Raw genomic sequence first — 14,911 nt, forward strand, 5'->3', positions numbered from 1 at the left:
TATAAGTATCAGGAATTATGGCCCACAGATCTTATCAACATTAGGATAGTTCTTTGTTTGAGACCATTTTATTGTGGCAATATGATTGGTTAAAGCTTTTCTTATCCTAGTGATGGACATCACAGACATCATTCATGGGAAGGTGGATGATGAAGAGAAACAACATTTTATTCCCTTTCAGCAGTAAGTATTAGTTGTGTGGATTCTCTGTTTGCCCTTGGAATATCAAATGCTGAATTAAAAAAACACCTTGCTTTTAATTTGATCTTCCTTTTCTAAAAAAAAGGTAAAAGGAAATCTTTCCGCGGCATTAATCTAAATTGCCAATTCAGAATTCAGAGAGAAAAGGCTAACTATCCCACAAAACTACAAATCCCATAGTATTTGTATGGCAGTTAAAGCAACATTTCTGCAGCGCAGGTGCAGCCTTTGTCTCTTCTCTGCATCCCTTCTATTGAGTCTTACCAGTCCTCTTTGCTTTTTTGAAGATAAGAACAGCCAGGAAGTTCACTCCAGATTTTCTCTTTCTCTTCAGGATTGCCATGGAAACTTATATTAGACAACGACAATTAATCATGGCACCGTTAATAACCTCCCATGTGATTGGAGAGAATGAGCCTCTCACGGCTGTCTTCAACAAAGTCATTGCTGCCAAGGAAGTGAATCACAAAGGCCAAGGTACACAAATCAAACGAAAATATGGTTTCGGAAACCACCAGAAGTGGGAGGGGAAGGTGCGGGGTTGAATTGGTTTGGAGAAAAATTCCATAGGTTAGAAAACAGATTAATGGCTTATGATGGGTTCATTGGTCAGGGTCACTGCCTTGCATTGTTCCCTTTGGACCTCATCAGAAAATTTCTTTCATTCATCAGACTGATTCAACTTTTGGTTCCAAATGGGAAGCTATGCATAGATTGAGTTGATACAGTGGAACGCTGAATGAAATAATGCTAGCAGAGCTTGGAAGCATTACGTCTTTGGGCTACAAGTCTTTCGGCCAGTTGAAGCATTCTGAGAGTTGCAGTCAAAAGTCTAAATCCTTGTTTCAGCTAAAGCAGACCTATTGAATTAAGTGAACACATATGCAAATTCAACGGATGCAATGGGTCATCTACAGGAACAGTTGGTTGCTGTTTAAATACTCTAAACAAATAAGCAAATGAGCAAACAAACTCCCTTGGATACTCTAGAAGTTTTATTTCCGCAAAGTACTTTTTCTAAACTCCAGATGTCTGTTTATTTATGAACATGCATGGGAGATGAGGAAGTTGCATAGACATGATGATTGTTATTTTAAAATCAGCAATATTCTCAAACGGCACTTACTTTAGTCTTTCTCGGCCTCATAATATCCTGGTGTGTTGAATCACAGTGGTCACATTATCTGTGGATGATGGGATTAGTATTCCCATTGTAGTAGAAGGCTCCAGGTTGCAGAAAAGTTGTTCACTAGGATCCATAGGGAATGCCTGAAAGCCTTTCCATTCCTACTAATGGTTTAACTCGCTTCCTTGGGAGGTTAGACAGACCCCTTCTGTGTTGCTTTTCCCGCTGTGCAAAAGAACTATTCTTTTTAATTTCAAAAGACTTTGGGGGAACACACTGGTTTTAGAAAGGATTTTTGACAAGGTTTTTCTTTGTTAATTTTGATGGCTAGCTTAAATTGCTTTGAAGGTATAAATAGTTTGAATTGCATTTTAACACCAGGCTCCTGTATATATTATTTTATCTATACGGTATTGATATTAATTTTTTCAAGCTGGTTTGAGTCCCAGTTCTTGGGAAGAAGGCAAAATGTAAATTAAATAAATATTAATATCTTTATTGCACCATTTTGTATTTTTTTAAAAAACCAAGCGACAATCAGGGCTAGAAGAAAAGAAAGAAAGAAAGAAAGAAAGAAAGAAAGAAAGAAAGAAAGAAAGAAAGGATCTCTGCACAGTTTTGAATGTATTTCTGTTACGCACATTGGAGATAATAATATTGTTTCTCATCAGTTGCCACTTTGCTTGACATACTGCCTCTTCCCTGTTTTCTTTGTTTCACCCTCTTTTAGGCCTTTGGGTTTCTCTGAAACTTCTACCGGGGGATTTAGCCCAGGTTCAGAAGGACTTTTCCCATCTTGTTGACAGATCGACAGCTGTGGCCCGTAAAATGGGATTCCCAGAGATTATTCTGCCTGGTAGGTGCTTCTGTCTTATTGCCGGCAACTTCTAAGAGAACACAGCAGTTGTGGAGTAAGAGGATTGGTCCTCTGGTGGGGAGCAGATGGTTAAAAGGGCAGATTGTAGAAATGAAATGGTGGACATTCTCTCTCCTTCCCTGTGATAAAAGCATGTAGGGTACATTGGCCATAGAATAGGGAGTGATGCATCTCATGCTAGCTCAGTTTTGCACACCTTACTGTCATTGTAGTGTGCTAGACTACAACACCTGGGATCCCAGTCTACTGGGTTAGTTGTAAATGATGGAAACTGTAGTCTAACACAGTGGTTCCCAACCTTTGATCCTCCAGAGGATTTGGACTTCAGCTCCCATAATTCCTGACCTGGAGATTCTGGGAGGTGAAGTCCAAAACAAATGGAGGACCAAAGGTTGGGAACGTGTTGGTCTAACATGTTGAAAAGATACTAGTTTTGGAATGGCTCCTCAAAATGATGGGTTGGGTGGTGATGTCAGTATTGTCTTAAGATACTTTCTTGTTCCCCCCATCTCAGCATCCCTGAGAAGGTATATAATGCCCAACCCAACCAAGTTAGTTTGTTATATGAGGTAGGAAATGTCGCCACCATCTTCTTCATCCCATCCCTGTCAGTCAAAATATAATAAAGACAAATGAGACAGCTAACAATTTGTAGTCCTTTTGTGATTTGCAAAATGTGCAACTCCTTCACCCCGCCTAATGGAAGGACTGGGTTCTGGGTGGTGTGTTTTGCCATATAATGGTATCTGTTCTGATTGCTAATGTGGATGGAGCCTCTTTATTACTTATCTTCTCCTCTGTTGCAGGTGAGGTTCGAAACGATATCTATGTCACGCTGTTGAATGGGGAGTTTGACAAAGGGAAAAAGAAGACTCCCAAGAATGTAGAGGTCACCATGTCTGTTCACGATGAAGATGGCAATCTCTTAGAGGTAGGAAAGGAGCTTTTATCTTTTTTATTATTATTAAAGTATTTGAATATTATTATTAAAGCATTTTTATTGCATATTACAACAGCACACCCATCACAGCTGCTGGACAAAAGGTTCTCACTTCCAGTATATTTCTAAATACAATTTAAGGGTGCTGCCTTCTACATGAAGCATCCCAAAATCTGGCAACTTCAGGGGATGTCTTCATGTGTGTCCCACAGACCTACGATATTGTTATTAATAGCCTTGTAAATTTTGAACTGGATTTTAATGGTCAAAACTGTCACCTAACCAGCAGTAGTTTGGGTCTGATTTACTTCTGTCCTCCTCCTTTTAAGGGTGGAATAGTAATCAGTAGGACAAATGTCTGGCAGCTGTATCGGCTTTGTGGAAACATTTCTAGCCACTTAGCCAGAACAAACCACAATCATAAGGTTACATATGATGACTAAAGTGGCAGGTCCCATTCTAGGCTCATCCTGGATTTTCCTGTGCAAGTGAATCATAATAATGAGTGTCTGTGTGTGAAGCACAAGAGTATTATATTGCAAAAGTAAAGTAAATAGTAGGGGTGATCATGTGCATTCTTTTGTTTTGCAGTAATGAGCAATTGTTTTGAGTTACTCTCTGTGTTATTTTTAAAGAATATGTAAAGGGCCTTTTAGAGTGAAATTCTTCAAGCTTTATGCCATTCTATTGTCAATCACAAATTTGATCTCCCATGCTTTTTTTATTTGGTCCCTTCCCTACATTTCCCCCCTGCCCCCATGTCATCCAAAGAAAGCTATCCATCCAGGGGCTGGTTATGAAGGTATCTCCGAATACAAGTCAGTTGTCTACTATCAAGTCAAGCAGCCTTGCTGGTACGAAACTGTAAAGGTGAGATGTGGTTATTGAAGAATTATTAACATTATTGGGGTTGCCATAAGTAAGAAATGACTTGAAGACACACAACAACAACAACAACAACCACACACACACACACAATTTTCATAATAAGGAAACCTCCTTGGAAAAATGAATATATTAGATATACCAGCAGACATCTTTTGTACATAAAAGGTTTCAAATAGATACAGAAAGGGGACAGAATGAAGTTAAAAATAGAGAAAAATGAGAAACAGATTTAAACCAAAGACTGACAGATATGTCCATCTTTATGTAGTGCTTGTTTACCTGGGTTTCCTATGAGTGTATTCTCTCACTGCCTATGGCTTCTATGTCATTTTTACTCATTCTTTTATGACATGCAGGTATCCATTGAAATAAAAGAGGTTGGGCACTACCACTTAAGATTTACTTTCCGTCATCGATCGTCACAAGAATGTAAGTACTGGAGAGAAGGGCCAGCATGGTACTCAATATTTGGAGCCCATAAAGATGCAGGAGAAGTGATTTGGGGTTTAAGGCTGCAGTGGGAAAGCAGAATATGAAAAAAGGTTGATTTACATGTGAGGGCCATCATCACCACTTCATAAGATCTGGTTTGTGAAGTACTCTACTTCAGAGTAGTGCCAGCTTTGGGCCAAAAGGTTTTGTTATATGATCACATTCTGAGATCATGATGGGAATCCTGCTGATGCTCTACATGTGTATAACATAGAGCAAGGACAACTATGTTATGCATACATATGTCACCAATGGAATGACATAATAGCTACTTGCCCAACACTTATGCCACACCATACAAGCCAGCTCCAAAGGGCAGGAACATACTTTTTCAGTCATTTATTGGACAAGGGAGTGTATGGGGTGCTTGGGAAACATCTGACTGAAGCCAGAACCAAAGAGAAGCTCTATCCTCTCAGATCTCCATCATACTCACTGAAGGTTGGGCAGGACTAGTTTGCAACAGAAGTAGCAATGGATCCATTTTTCTGCGCTCATCCCCTCCTCTTTCCCCCCTGACAGCAAGAGATAAATCTGAAAGGGCTTTTGGAATGGCCTTTGTGAAGCTGATGAATACAGACGGCACCACTCTACAAGATGGCAGGCATAATCTAATTGTCTACAAGGTACTTTTTATTTTTTATTTTTGAGGTTCTGTGTGATATTGGCCAGGATCCTACATCGCCAACGTAGTCACAAAGTAATAATCACTTTCTAGCTCAACTCCCCCAAAACCTAGCTTAACAGTCAGTAGTCGCAGACTGAGCAATGGAGGTTTGCTCAGCTTGCAGTTGGGGCACTGTAGGATGACATATCTGAACCCTTCCCACCAACAGTCTGCAATGTGACAAGGAACTGTGATGGCATCCTGCCTCTGATTGTCACAGCCTCACTAACTGTGAAAGACAGCTGGAAACATTATCCTGCTGCACCCCAGTTGCCAACATAATAGTCCTCAGTTGCTCCAGGTTTCTGCTGGCTGTTAAGCCAGGTTGGGGGGGGGGGATTGGCATTTGTGATCATGGCAATAGTGCCACAATCATGAATGCATAGCGTAACTGAATACGAACCAGTTATAGATCTGTAACTCTTGGTTACAAATCCAAAACCGCATTACAGGACACCAGCCCATTGTTAAATCTGGCAAAGTTTCTTCCTAACACAATGTTCTCCTACAAGTACTATCTCACCAGGACATAAGAAGAAACAGTTGAATCAGGAGTGGTTGTTTCTATAGGAAGGCAGATATACCCCGACCTAGTATGCTTCATATGTGTTGGACTCATCTGCCACCATACCTAGCTGTCATGGCTTAAGATGATGGAGGTTGTACTCCAACATATCTGAAAGGCACCAAGTTGGGGAAGGCTGATCATAAAAGGCTCAAATGCTCTTCTGTTTTTTTACCAATAGGGAGAGAACAAGAAAATGGAAGATGCTAAGTTTTACCTGACATTTCCTAGTAGCAAGGTGGAACTGGAGGACAGGGATGGCCTGCTTGCCAAACATCAGGCAACCAACTTTGCTGCAAACAAAGAAAGTACTAAGGATAGCTTCCAGATTGCCACACTCATTTGCTCTACAAAGCTGACCCAGAATGGTAGGTGTGGCTGCTGGTAAACCTGGAGAAATGCAAGCAAGATGAAACTTGGCATCCTAAATTATTCAGCTGTAACGTCATATAAATTTTAAGGCTGTCCTTGACTATGCATTTGCTTATTCTGCATATCTTGATTTCATTTCTCAGCCAAGGAGAAGGACTAAGTAAGCCAGACACTATCTGAAACTTTCCCCATTGTCTACAAAAAGGCTAATATATCTTATAAGACTTCAGCTAGCATTGCCTCTTTGGATTAGAGGTGCAGAGGTGAAGGCAATATCCAAACAAGTCAGTTTGGGTGGTGTGGGGCAGTTTTGATAGGCCCCAAGTCATCATTCTGGAGACAGCCCTCCCCAATTTTCTTCTCTTGGTCTATCATAAAACTCCTGAACTAGCTTCCTGCCTTCAAGTGCAGTGGAGTATGTTTTCTGTTACTGAAGTGAGATTCAACTTTCCCTGTAGCTGGTTTTGATATATGAGATGGAAAAGGGTGTCATTTTGTCCTTTGCCTTGGACCACAAAATGCATTGGGATGGTCCCGTCTTTCATGACGTATCTTAACAGCTCTAAAGCACTAGGAAAGTACCTTTAAGAAAATAATTAAAGCTGTGGTTTACTGAATGCTGAACACAATTCTTAGTAGTTATGTTCTCACTTCAAAGGGTTTTCCCCTCCTCTATTGTGAAAACCCTTCTCCACACAATGAATTTGCCATCTTGTGGTGGTTGCCTATTAAATCAGTGAGCAGGCAACCAGCGGATAAGTGAAGGTTGAAAAAGGATATCAAAGAACAAGCTCGAGGTGTTATGTGTTTTCCAGATCCCCAGAAACACTTTTTTTCTCCATATGGGTGGCCCCAGAAATAAATATTACATACATCATGTTCTGCAGCCATGGCAGGAAATCACCTCTTGTTTGCTGCTTTGTGACCCAATGTTTGCTGTTTTGTCATTGATAGTTGATCTGCTGGGGTTGCTAAACTGGCGTTCAAACACCCAGAACATTGGCCACAACCTGAAGAAGCTCATGGAGGTGGAAGGAGGAGAAATTGTCAAGGTATAGAGCAAATTGCAGGTTTGCAAAGATTTTGGAATGCAGTTGGCCTGTCATAGCTTAAATCCTATTTCCACATGTGGGCTAGATCTGGGATCAAAGAAAGGCCAGCACATTAGGAAAAGGGAGGTGAGCCTCTCATGCAGTGGATGGTGGAGGGACAGTGGTGGCATCTTCTTTCCTATTCACTGTGTCTGTGTCCCTTTTTTGGAAGTTGAACTGCTATGGCTGCCTCTTGTGGGATCTGGGAATTTGCAGTTTACGCAAAGGCATTTATAATTCTCAGCTACAGAGATCTTAGGCCTCCCTGAACTACAAACCCCAGAATTCCATGGGAGGCAGTCATAACAGCCAAAGTGGAATCATAGTGCTATAACAGTACAGTGTGATATTGTCTCCTTTCTACCAGTTTCTCTGGGGCAAAAGGCCTCAACTTCTATAGTCACTAGATGGCGCAAGGCATGCATTTTCACTGCATACGAATCACTCCGATTTCCTAAGCCGTAGTTACAGTACGCTCAGCCACATCTGCTGCTACTCCACCTACATTTTCAACCAATGTGGCCTTGGAAGAGATTTGCAGAGGTGCTATATGGGCAAATCCTCCCACCTTCACTAAATGCAATAAGTTGGACAAGTTTGCCTTTAAAGGAGTCTCTTTCGCTAGGAAGACCATCCAGAATGTGATTCCCACCTAACTTTATTTCAGATTTCTCTCTTGGCACCTTTTCCTTCCCGACACAGGTATAAGCTTGAGTAGCTCCCACTCATGATTAGCTCATTCACCATTTGCGTTAGGAACTTTCCATGCAGGTCCATTCTTGCCAAGGAGAAGGAGACATCCAGCCCCACCCTCTTGATGGTAAGGACAGGCACGAGTCGGTCTATACTTTTGGTTCTGTCTATGGCTTTTGTGTGGAATGGAAAGAAGCTAACAAAAAATCTCAGTAAATATGTCCTCATTTGTTGCCTTTCCTGGGTGGCAGAAGGAATTAATCCATCCCTGGATGTCTCCTTCTCCTTCACAAGAATGGTCCTTCATATTAAGTTCCCAGTGTGCCATTACCTCTCAGCCTTTTCTTCTCCAGGCTAATGCCGCACTCCAGGTTATAACACTGATACCCTTCTGGTTGCTAAAGTACAGTACAGGTGGGCAGAACACAGACTGGGATTGGAGAGTTGCAACAAAATAGCCTCAATTTCTGTTTTCTCAATGTCACAATTTCTATTTCCTATCTCTAGTTCCTACAAGATACACTCGATGCACTTTTCAGCATAATGATGGAGATGTCCGACAATGAAATCTATGATTTCCTTGTGTTTGATGCACTGGTAAGTAGCCAAAGTGTCCCCACCAGGTCTTTGTTCATCTTGTATCATGGAAAGCCCATGGCCCTTAATTGTCTTCCGTCTCTCCACTTTAATAGGTATTTATTATTTCGCTGATTGGAGATATCAAGTTTCAGCATTTTAATCCTGTACTGGAAACTTATATTTACAAGCACTTTAGTGCCACCCTGGCTTATATGTAAGTAACAGGGCTTTTCTTCTCGTTGCTGCTAATAGTACTTCAATGAAGATAACTTGCTAGATATGGGATGGGGGAAATGTAGCCCTTCACATGTTGGATTGGAATAACTGTCTGTCCAAGCCAGCATGGTCTATGGCAAAGGAGCACTGGGTATAATAAAATGTGAAAGACAGATCACACATTCCCATCCTCGCAGTAAATATTTTTGTGTTTTGTCCATTTACTCCTCTTTAGCACTTCCTGCTAGTGGTAACTAAATCAGAATTGGTTACTTTGCACGTTATCCAAACCAGAGATTGTTATTTTTGCATTGCTTTCTCAGTTACTTTCCCAACCAGTGGAGAAGGAACCATCCATGAATGCTACTGCTGACATTCATGTAGGGTTTCTGGAATCTGTTTGTCTAACAATAGCAAAAGCTAAAAGTATTTCCCTGTTAAATTGCATCACTAAAAAAATAATATTTTGGAGAAAACCAGGAGCCAGATGCTGTGTGAAAGGGCTTGTGTGCATGCTTCTGGTAGTAATTCCCATTTTTTAGGCTGTGCAAGTCCTGAAGGGAATCAGTATAGTTGTAGTACAGTGCGTCCTCGCCTTACGCGGGGGATCTGTTCCGGATCCCTCCGCGTAAGGCGAATTCTGCCTATGCTCGAGCCCCATTGGAAACAATGGGGCTCGTGCGCGGCGGCGCAGGCGCGCGTGGGGCACAACGGGCGCGCGCGCCCATTCAATTGAATGGAACGCGCCGCCCCTTCCGCCCCGCGTGCACGCCGCGGCTTGAGCACATACGCTCAAGTCCGCGTATGGCACGCCCACGTATGGTGCGGGCGCACTGTAGTTTGAGTGTTGGACTAGGACTCTGGAGACCAGGGATCGAATCCCCACTCAGCCTTGAAAACCATAAGTTGGAAATGGTTGGAAGACATGCAATAACAACAGCATGTCCTGAGAATTACCTTGTACCTTAATTCTTAATGAAACCTTCCCACTTAAGCCATTGCTTTTCACCTTGAGTTGGTGGGTTTTGCAGTTGTAGTAAAACATGAAGTATGTTCTGCAGACCTCAAGTCTCCTCACCCAAGCTCTGCAATGCAGAAAATCCATTATTGATGTCCAGCTCTGCTTTATAAATGAAACCTTCCCTCCTGTCTTTGATTTACAAGCTGGACGAACTTCAGTGGCATTTTCCTTGCCAATTCTTTGACATTATTGTGTGACATTTATGTAATGCCACCCAGATAAAGGGACTGAATGCCAAGGAGTTGCAGCTTGTTGCATGCTGCCAAGAAAACAAGCCAACAGCAGTCTGCATGCTGCTTTCAGAGAAGACGCCCACACATCTGCCTTGGCTGTTTTCAGACCAACATTATGGGATCAAAGTTAAGGGATTCAATGAGAGCCTTGGCCAGTTGCTGACAGGAGGCCATCACTTGTGTTAATTTAAAAGCAAAGCAAAAGATATCCAAAATATTTCTTTCACATTCTCGTTCCAAAGGTGTGAGGCAAGGAATGACGGAGAATTTTATTTCACTTCATTTTTGATAAGAATTTATGAAGATCTCCAATTTTTTTCCATACACATGATGGAATTTCATTGCTGAAATTCAGAAATCAAATGTGTAAGGCCATCTTGATAGGTTCATCTTAGAGTTACCATAAACTGGAAATGACTTGAAGGCACACAACAACAATACTCTGGTTTAGAATAACCTGGCTTAAACTGACTTGATCATATTGGCTACAAATTTTGCTGTACATGCATTCTTTCTTCTTCTTCTTTTTCCTGTTCTCACCTCAGAAAACTTACCAAGGTTCTCAACTATTATGTTGGAAATGCAGACGACTCCAGCAAGACAGAATTGCTCTTTGCTGCTCTAAAAGCCTTGAAATATCTCTTCCGGTTCATAGTTCAATCAAGGGTGCTTTACCTGGGGTAAGTGAAAGATGGAAATCATAGGCTCAGAGTGAGCATCTCCTTTATTTGGATTCTCTCATCCATTTCTGAAGATGCTGGAATTGGTCGCTGATGCAAAAAGGGAGCACTGCCAGAGCCCTTACTTTAGCTTTTGTTTTAACCTTTTGGCTTCAGAGCTACAACTGGGAATGCAGTTGTATGATGAAAACCCAGAAGCTTCCAGAAAGATGTTTCTCAGATTTTGAGAAGTGGCAGAATGGTTAAAACCTGTCCTACCGTTAGACAGAGTGAAAAATGGCTTCCTCAAGCAAATGATTTAAGATGTTGTGAAAAGAGACCCAGCACGGTGTAATGGTTTGAGTGTTGGACTATAACTCTAGAGACCAGGGTTTGATTCCTCGCTCAACCATAACATGAAAATATGCAATGCCAGGGCAGTCAAAGAACATTGTATGCAAAAGTGGCTTGAATCTTAGCCAGACAGTTTCCAAGACTAGCTCAACATGCAGAAATGAACCCCTGGAAGGACTCTCTCCATGCTGACTATATAAATATGGTCTAATTCTCAACTCCCCCACCCTGCAAGAAGACCCACTTCTATAGTCGAAAAGGCCTTGTAACCACCAATGGATATTTAATATAGGATATTCTGTCTCCTCTTAGATTTTATGGCAAAAGTGAAGATGGTGATGAGTTTAACAATGCCATCCGCAAGCTTTTCCTCTCCTTTAACATCCTCATGGACCGACCACTTGAAGAGGCTGTTAAGATCAAGGTAAGTGCAAACCTCCTAAGATGAAATTCTATGTTCAGTTCTAGGCGCCACAAGGATGTGGACAAACTGGAACATGTCCAGAAGAAGGCAACCAGAATAATGAAAGGTCTGGAAACCATGTCCTATGAGGGGTGGCTTAGGGAGCTGGGTATGGTTAGTTGGGAGAAGAGAAAGTTAAGAGGGGGCATGCTAGCCATGTTTAAATATTTGAAATTATGCCACATGGAAGAAGGAACAAGTTTGTTTTCTGCTGCTCCAGAGACTAGGACATGGAGCAATAGACTCAAACTACAGGAAAAGAGATCCCACCATTAGTGGAATCCATTAGGAAGGACGTTCTGATGGTAAGAGCTTTTAAGCAATGGAATAAACTGCCTGGAAGTGTACTGGAGTTAAGCAGCTATTTGCTACCCTTTCATCACTCCCAAAATCTTTAAATATTAAAACAATTGTTTTAAAAAGTAGTTGGCGTGACACAAATGCCAACAGAAAATAACTAAATCAAATAAGGAGGCTAGTGAATACTTTGACAGATAGTATGTTCTCAAACAGAAAATAGTCAATATTTTTAGAATGGAGGGGTATTCTTATTCTTCCCCATTTTTGTTGTCTCTTGCAGGGTGCTGCCTTAAAATATTTGCCAAGCATAATCAATGATGTCAAACTAGTCTTTGATCCAGTGGAGCTCAGGTAGTTTAAAAACACCTTTCTTCCTTAGGCATTGCTAAAGTGGTGCTGAAAATGTTAATGGAACTAAAACTGTCATCCTTTCACTTTCCTGTTTTCCAGTGTCCTTTTTAGCAAATTCATCCAAAGCATTCCCGATAACCAGCTTGTCCGCCAGAAACTCAACTGCATGACAAAGGTTGTGGACAGTGATCTATTCCGTCAAGCTGGTGAGTTCTTTTTAGGCTTCAGTTTTCAAGTACTCTGGCTACAAAAATAATAATTGAAGGCAGAGGGAACCAGCTGGTGACGGCACTCAACATAACATAGACTTAGGTTCACCAGCATCTCAAAGCATCCTATATAGCTGAAAGAAGTGTACACTTTCTTGGGTAAACTTAGGCTCCATACAGACAGGCCAAAATAAAGCTGCTTCGGGTCACTTTGGAGGTATGCTATTTCAATGATGCATGTGTCCTAAGAGTCTGGAAGCTGCGCCAAAGCTGTGCTCTAGTCCTTAGGATTGGAACATGGCTTTGGCATGGCTTCTGGACTCTTAGGACACATGCATCATTTAAACAGCAAAGCTCCAAAGTGACCTGAAGCAGCTTTATTTTGGCCTGTCTGTAGGGGGCCTTAGTTTGTGAACAGACTATCTACACAAGCAGTTACTTATAATCAGAATTGCAGAATTGGAAGGGGCCACAAGAGCCATCTAGTCAAGCAGAAATACACGCTAAAGCACTTTTGCAAGATGGCCATTCACCCTCTGTTTAAAAACCTTCAAACAAAGAGAATCTACTATCCTCTGAGGTAGTCAGTTCTACTGACTGAAGAAAAATGATATAATTTGAGTGTTCAACTACAATTCTGGGAGACCAGGATTCAAATCTGTGGAGTGTGAAATCTTAATCTTTGGAGTTTATCGCACTGGGGCTAATTTTGGCATTAAAGAGTGCATTTAAAGCATCCTGCAAATAAAGCAAAAATGACAAGTAATTGCGCAAATGATTATCACACACAAGTGCGCAAATAAAGTGATATGGGAAATGCATTGTCACTGAAATCCCGAAGTAAAAAGATGTGCATTAATGCTTCTTTGTGACCACTTTAATGGCAGTTTTTGTGCAACATCGTGTGAAATCGTTTCACCTAATTACACGATTTTTCCAGGCTACACTCCCGATCTCCTTCATGTAATAAACTCCTAAATTGCATTGTTTTTGGTGTGCCTTCAAGTCATTTCTGACTTATGGCAACCCTAAGGCGACCCTACCATGGGGTTTTCTTGGCAAGATTTGTTCAGAGGTGGTTTACCATTGCCTTCCTCTAAGGCTGAGAGAGTGGGATTTGCCCAAGATCAGCCAGTGGGTTCACATGGCTAAATGGGATTTGAAACATGGTCTTGAGAATCATACTCCAACACTCAAAGCACTACACCACGCTGGCACTCATTCTCAGTTAATCTACCCTTTTAATAAGTGTGGGATTAATGTTGCCCAAAGCATTCTTAATGGGGTGGTAAATTAATAAAGTGACATTTTCAAATACACCCTTAAGTGTGATTTGACCATCGCATTTCCTTCTGCTGCTTCCCAGAATGCCGAGATGTTCTCTTGCCTCTCCTGGTAGACCAGTTAAGTGGGCAGCTAGATGATAACTGCAGCAAGCCTGATCATGAAGCCTGTTCACAGCTCCTTAGCAATATTTTGGAGGTTTTGGATCGTAAGGAAGTGGTGAGTAATTCAGGGTGACCTGACATCCTCCTTTTTCAGGACATGTCCTTGTAAGTCTGAGAGCAGGGAACCATCTATTATCCCCTCTGTTGTAAGCCGCCCGGATTCTCAGTGATTGGGTGGCATATAAATAAATCCTAATAATAAATGTCCTACATTTCTACCTTCTATGCAGGAGAAATGTGAAAATGCCCTCCATTTTGGGCATGATAAGGAAGAACAAATTTATATTTATGTGAATGTTTTTAGCCTTTATTTATTTCCCCTTGAATCAACTACATTTTGCAGTGCCTTATCCTCCTTTAGGATACCTAGTCATCCTATGAATAACTGTATGGCTATGCTTCCCTTTTTCAGAACATAGAATGCCAGCCTAGTTTGCTCCACAAGTTTGGGTAGGGGATTCATTTTCAAATTTCAAGTTTTGAAAAATATAGGGCATTTGTCTTGTGGCCAAAGGTTTTCCAAGAACCTGTTGCACTATCGCTTTCTTCTGTGCAATGCAAATCTCTGCAAGAACAGCTGTGCCAAGATTCAGCCTGAACAGTTTGCGTTTGTTTCATATCCTCAGGGCCCCACGGCTGCTCATGTCCAGTTGATAATGGAGCGCCTGCTGAGGAGGATAAACCGGACAGTGATCGGAATGAGCAGACAGTCTCTGCATATTGTGAGAGCCATTCTCTCTGTGTTGTTTTCCTTTTGTTTTGATGTGTGTATATACTTGCCCCCTGTTTGCATACATGGCCAGCGTGCAACCTCACCTGCAGCCCATTCATGCTATAGATTTAGTCCTGGTTAGTCCTTGGATGGGAGACTGCCAGCAAAGACTAGGTGTGGTGGGCTATATTTCAGAGGAAAGAACTGGCAATACCACTTCTGAGTATTCCTTGCCTAAGAAAATCATATGAAATCCATGGGGTTGCCATAGGATGACAGGCAACTTGAAGGCATGCGCACACAACATTGTGTAGTGTGAATCGGGCCCTGCTGGGGACATAGGCCTGCATATGAAGGTTTTGTTAAACTGTTTATTTTCCACACACTTGTTTGTACATATTGTGCTGGACTGAACTGGTTGTCATTTTCCTGAATTAAACCTAAGGGTTTCTTA

The 14,911-nt window shown here is 41.6% G+C and overlaps 1 protein-coding gene across 1 annotated transcript in view; it reads left to right on the top strand.

Annotated features, from left to right (window-relative positions):
• The window catches only part of DOCK5 (dedicator of cytokinesis 5), a 77,629-nt gene that overhangs the window by 33,056 nt on the left and 29,662 nt on the right, over nucleotides 1–14,911 (top strand). Inside the window, exons 11-27 of the mRNA XM_089538865.1 lie at nucleotides 111–183; nucleotides 536–678; nucleotides 2,058–2,183; nucleotides 3,011–3,135; nucleotides 3,916–4,014; nucleotides 4,389–4,461; nucleotides 5,047–5,150; nucleotides 5,938–6,124; nucleotides 7,083–7,180; nucleotides 8,420–8,509; nucleotides 8,605–8,705; nucleotides 10,507–10,641; nucleotides 11,287–11,398; nucleotides 12,018–12,088; nucleotides 12,188–12,294; nucleotides 13,664–13,800; nucleotides 14,372–14,467. Coding sequence (XP_089394991.1) covers nucleotides 111–183; nucleotides 536–678; nucleotides 2,058–2,183; nucleotides 3,011–3,135; nucleotides 3,916–4,014; nucleotides 4,389–4,461; nucleotides 5,047–5,150; nucleotides 5,938–6,124; nucleotides 7,083–7,180; nucleotides 8,420–8,509; nucleotides 8,605–8,705; nucleotides 10,507–10,641; nucleotides 11,287–11,398; nucleotides 12,018–12,088; nucleotides 12,188–12,294; nucleotides 13,664–13,800; nucleotides 14,372–14,467 — 1,877 coding nt within the window. The remainder of the gene's footprint in view (nucleotides 1–110; nucleotides 184–535; nucleotides 679–2,057; nucleotides 2,184–3,010; nucleotides 3,136–3,915; nucleotides 4,015–4,388; nucleotides 4,462–5,046; nucleotides 5,151–5,937; nucleotides 6,125–7,082; nucleotides 7,181–8,419; nucleotides 8,510–8,604; nucleotides 8,706–10,506; nucleotides 10,642–11,286; nucleotides 11,399–12,017; nucleotides 12,089–12,187; nucleotides 12,295–13,663; nucleotides 13,801–14,371; nucleotides 14,468–14,911) is intronic.

The sequence above is a fragment of the Sceloporus occidentalis genome, unplaced genomic scaffold, assembly GCF_023333645.1.
Source record: "Sceloporus occidentalis isolate IW3139 unplaced genomic scaffold, rSceOcc1.0.p SCAF_9, whole genome shotgun sequence".
NCBI classification, from domain to species: domain Eukaryota; kingdom Metazoa; phylum Chordata; class Lepidosauria; order Squamata; family Phrynosomatidae; genus Sceloporus; species Sceloporus occidentalis.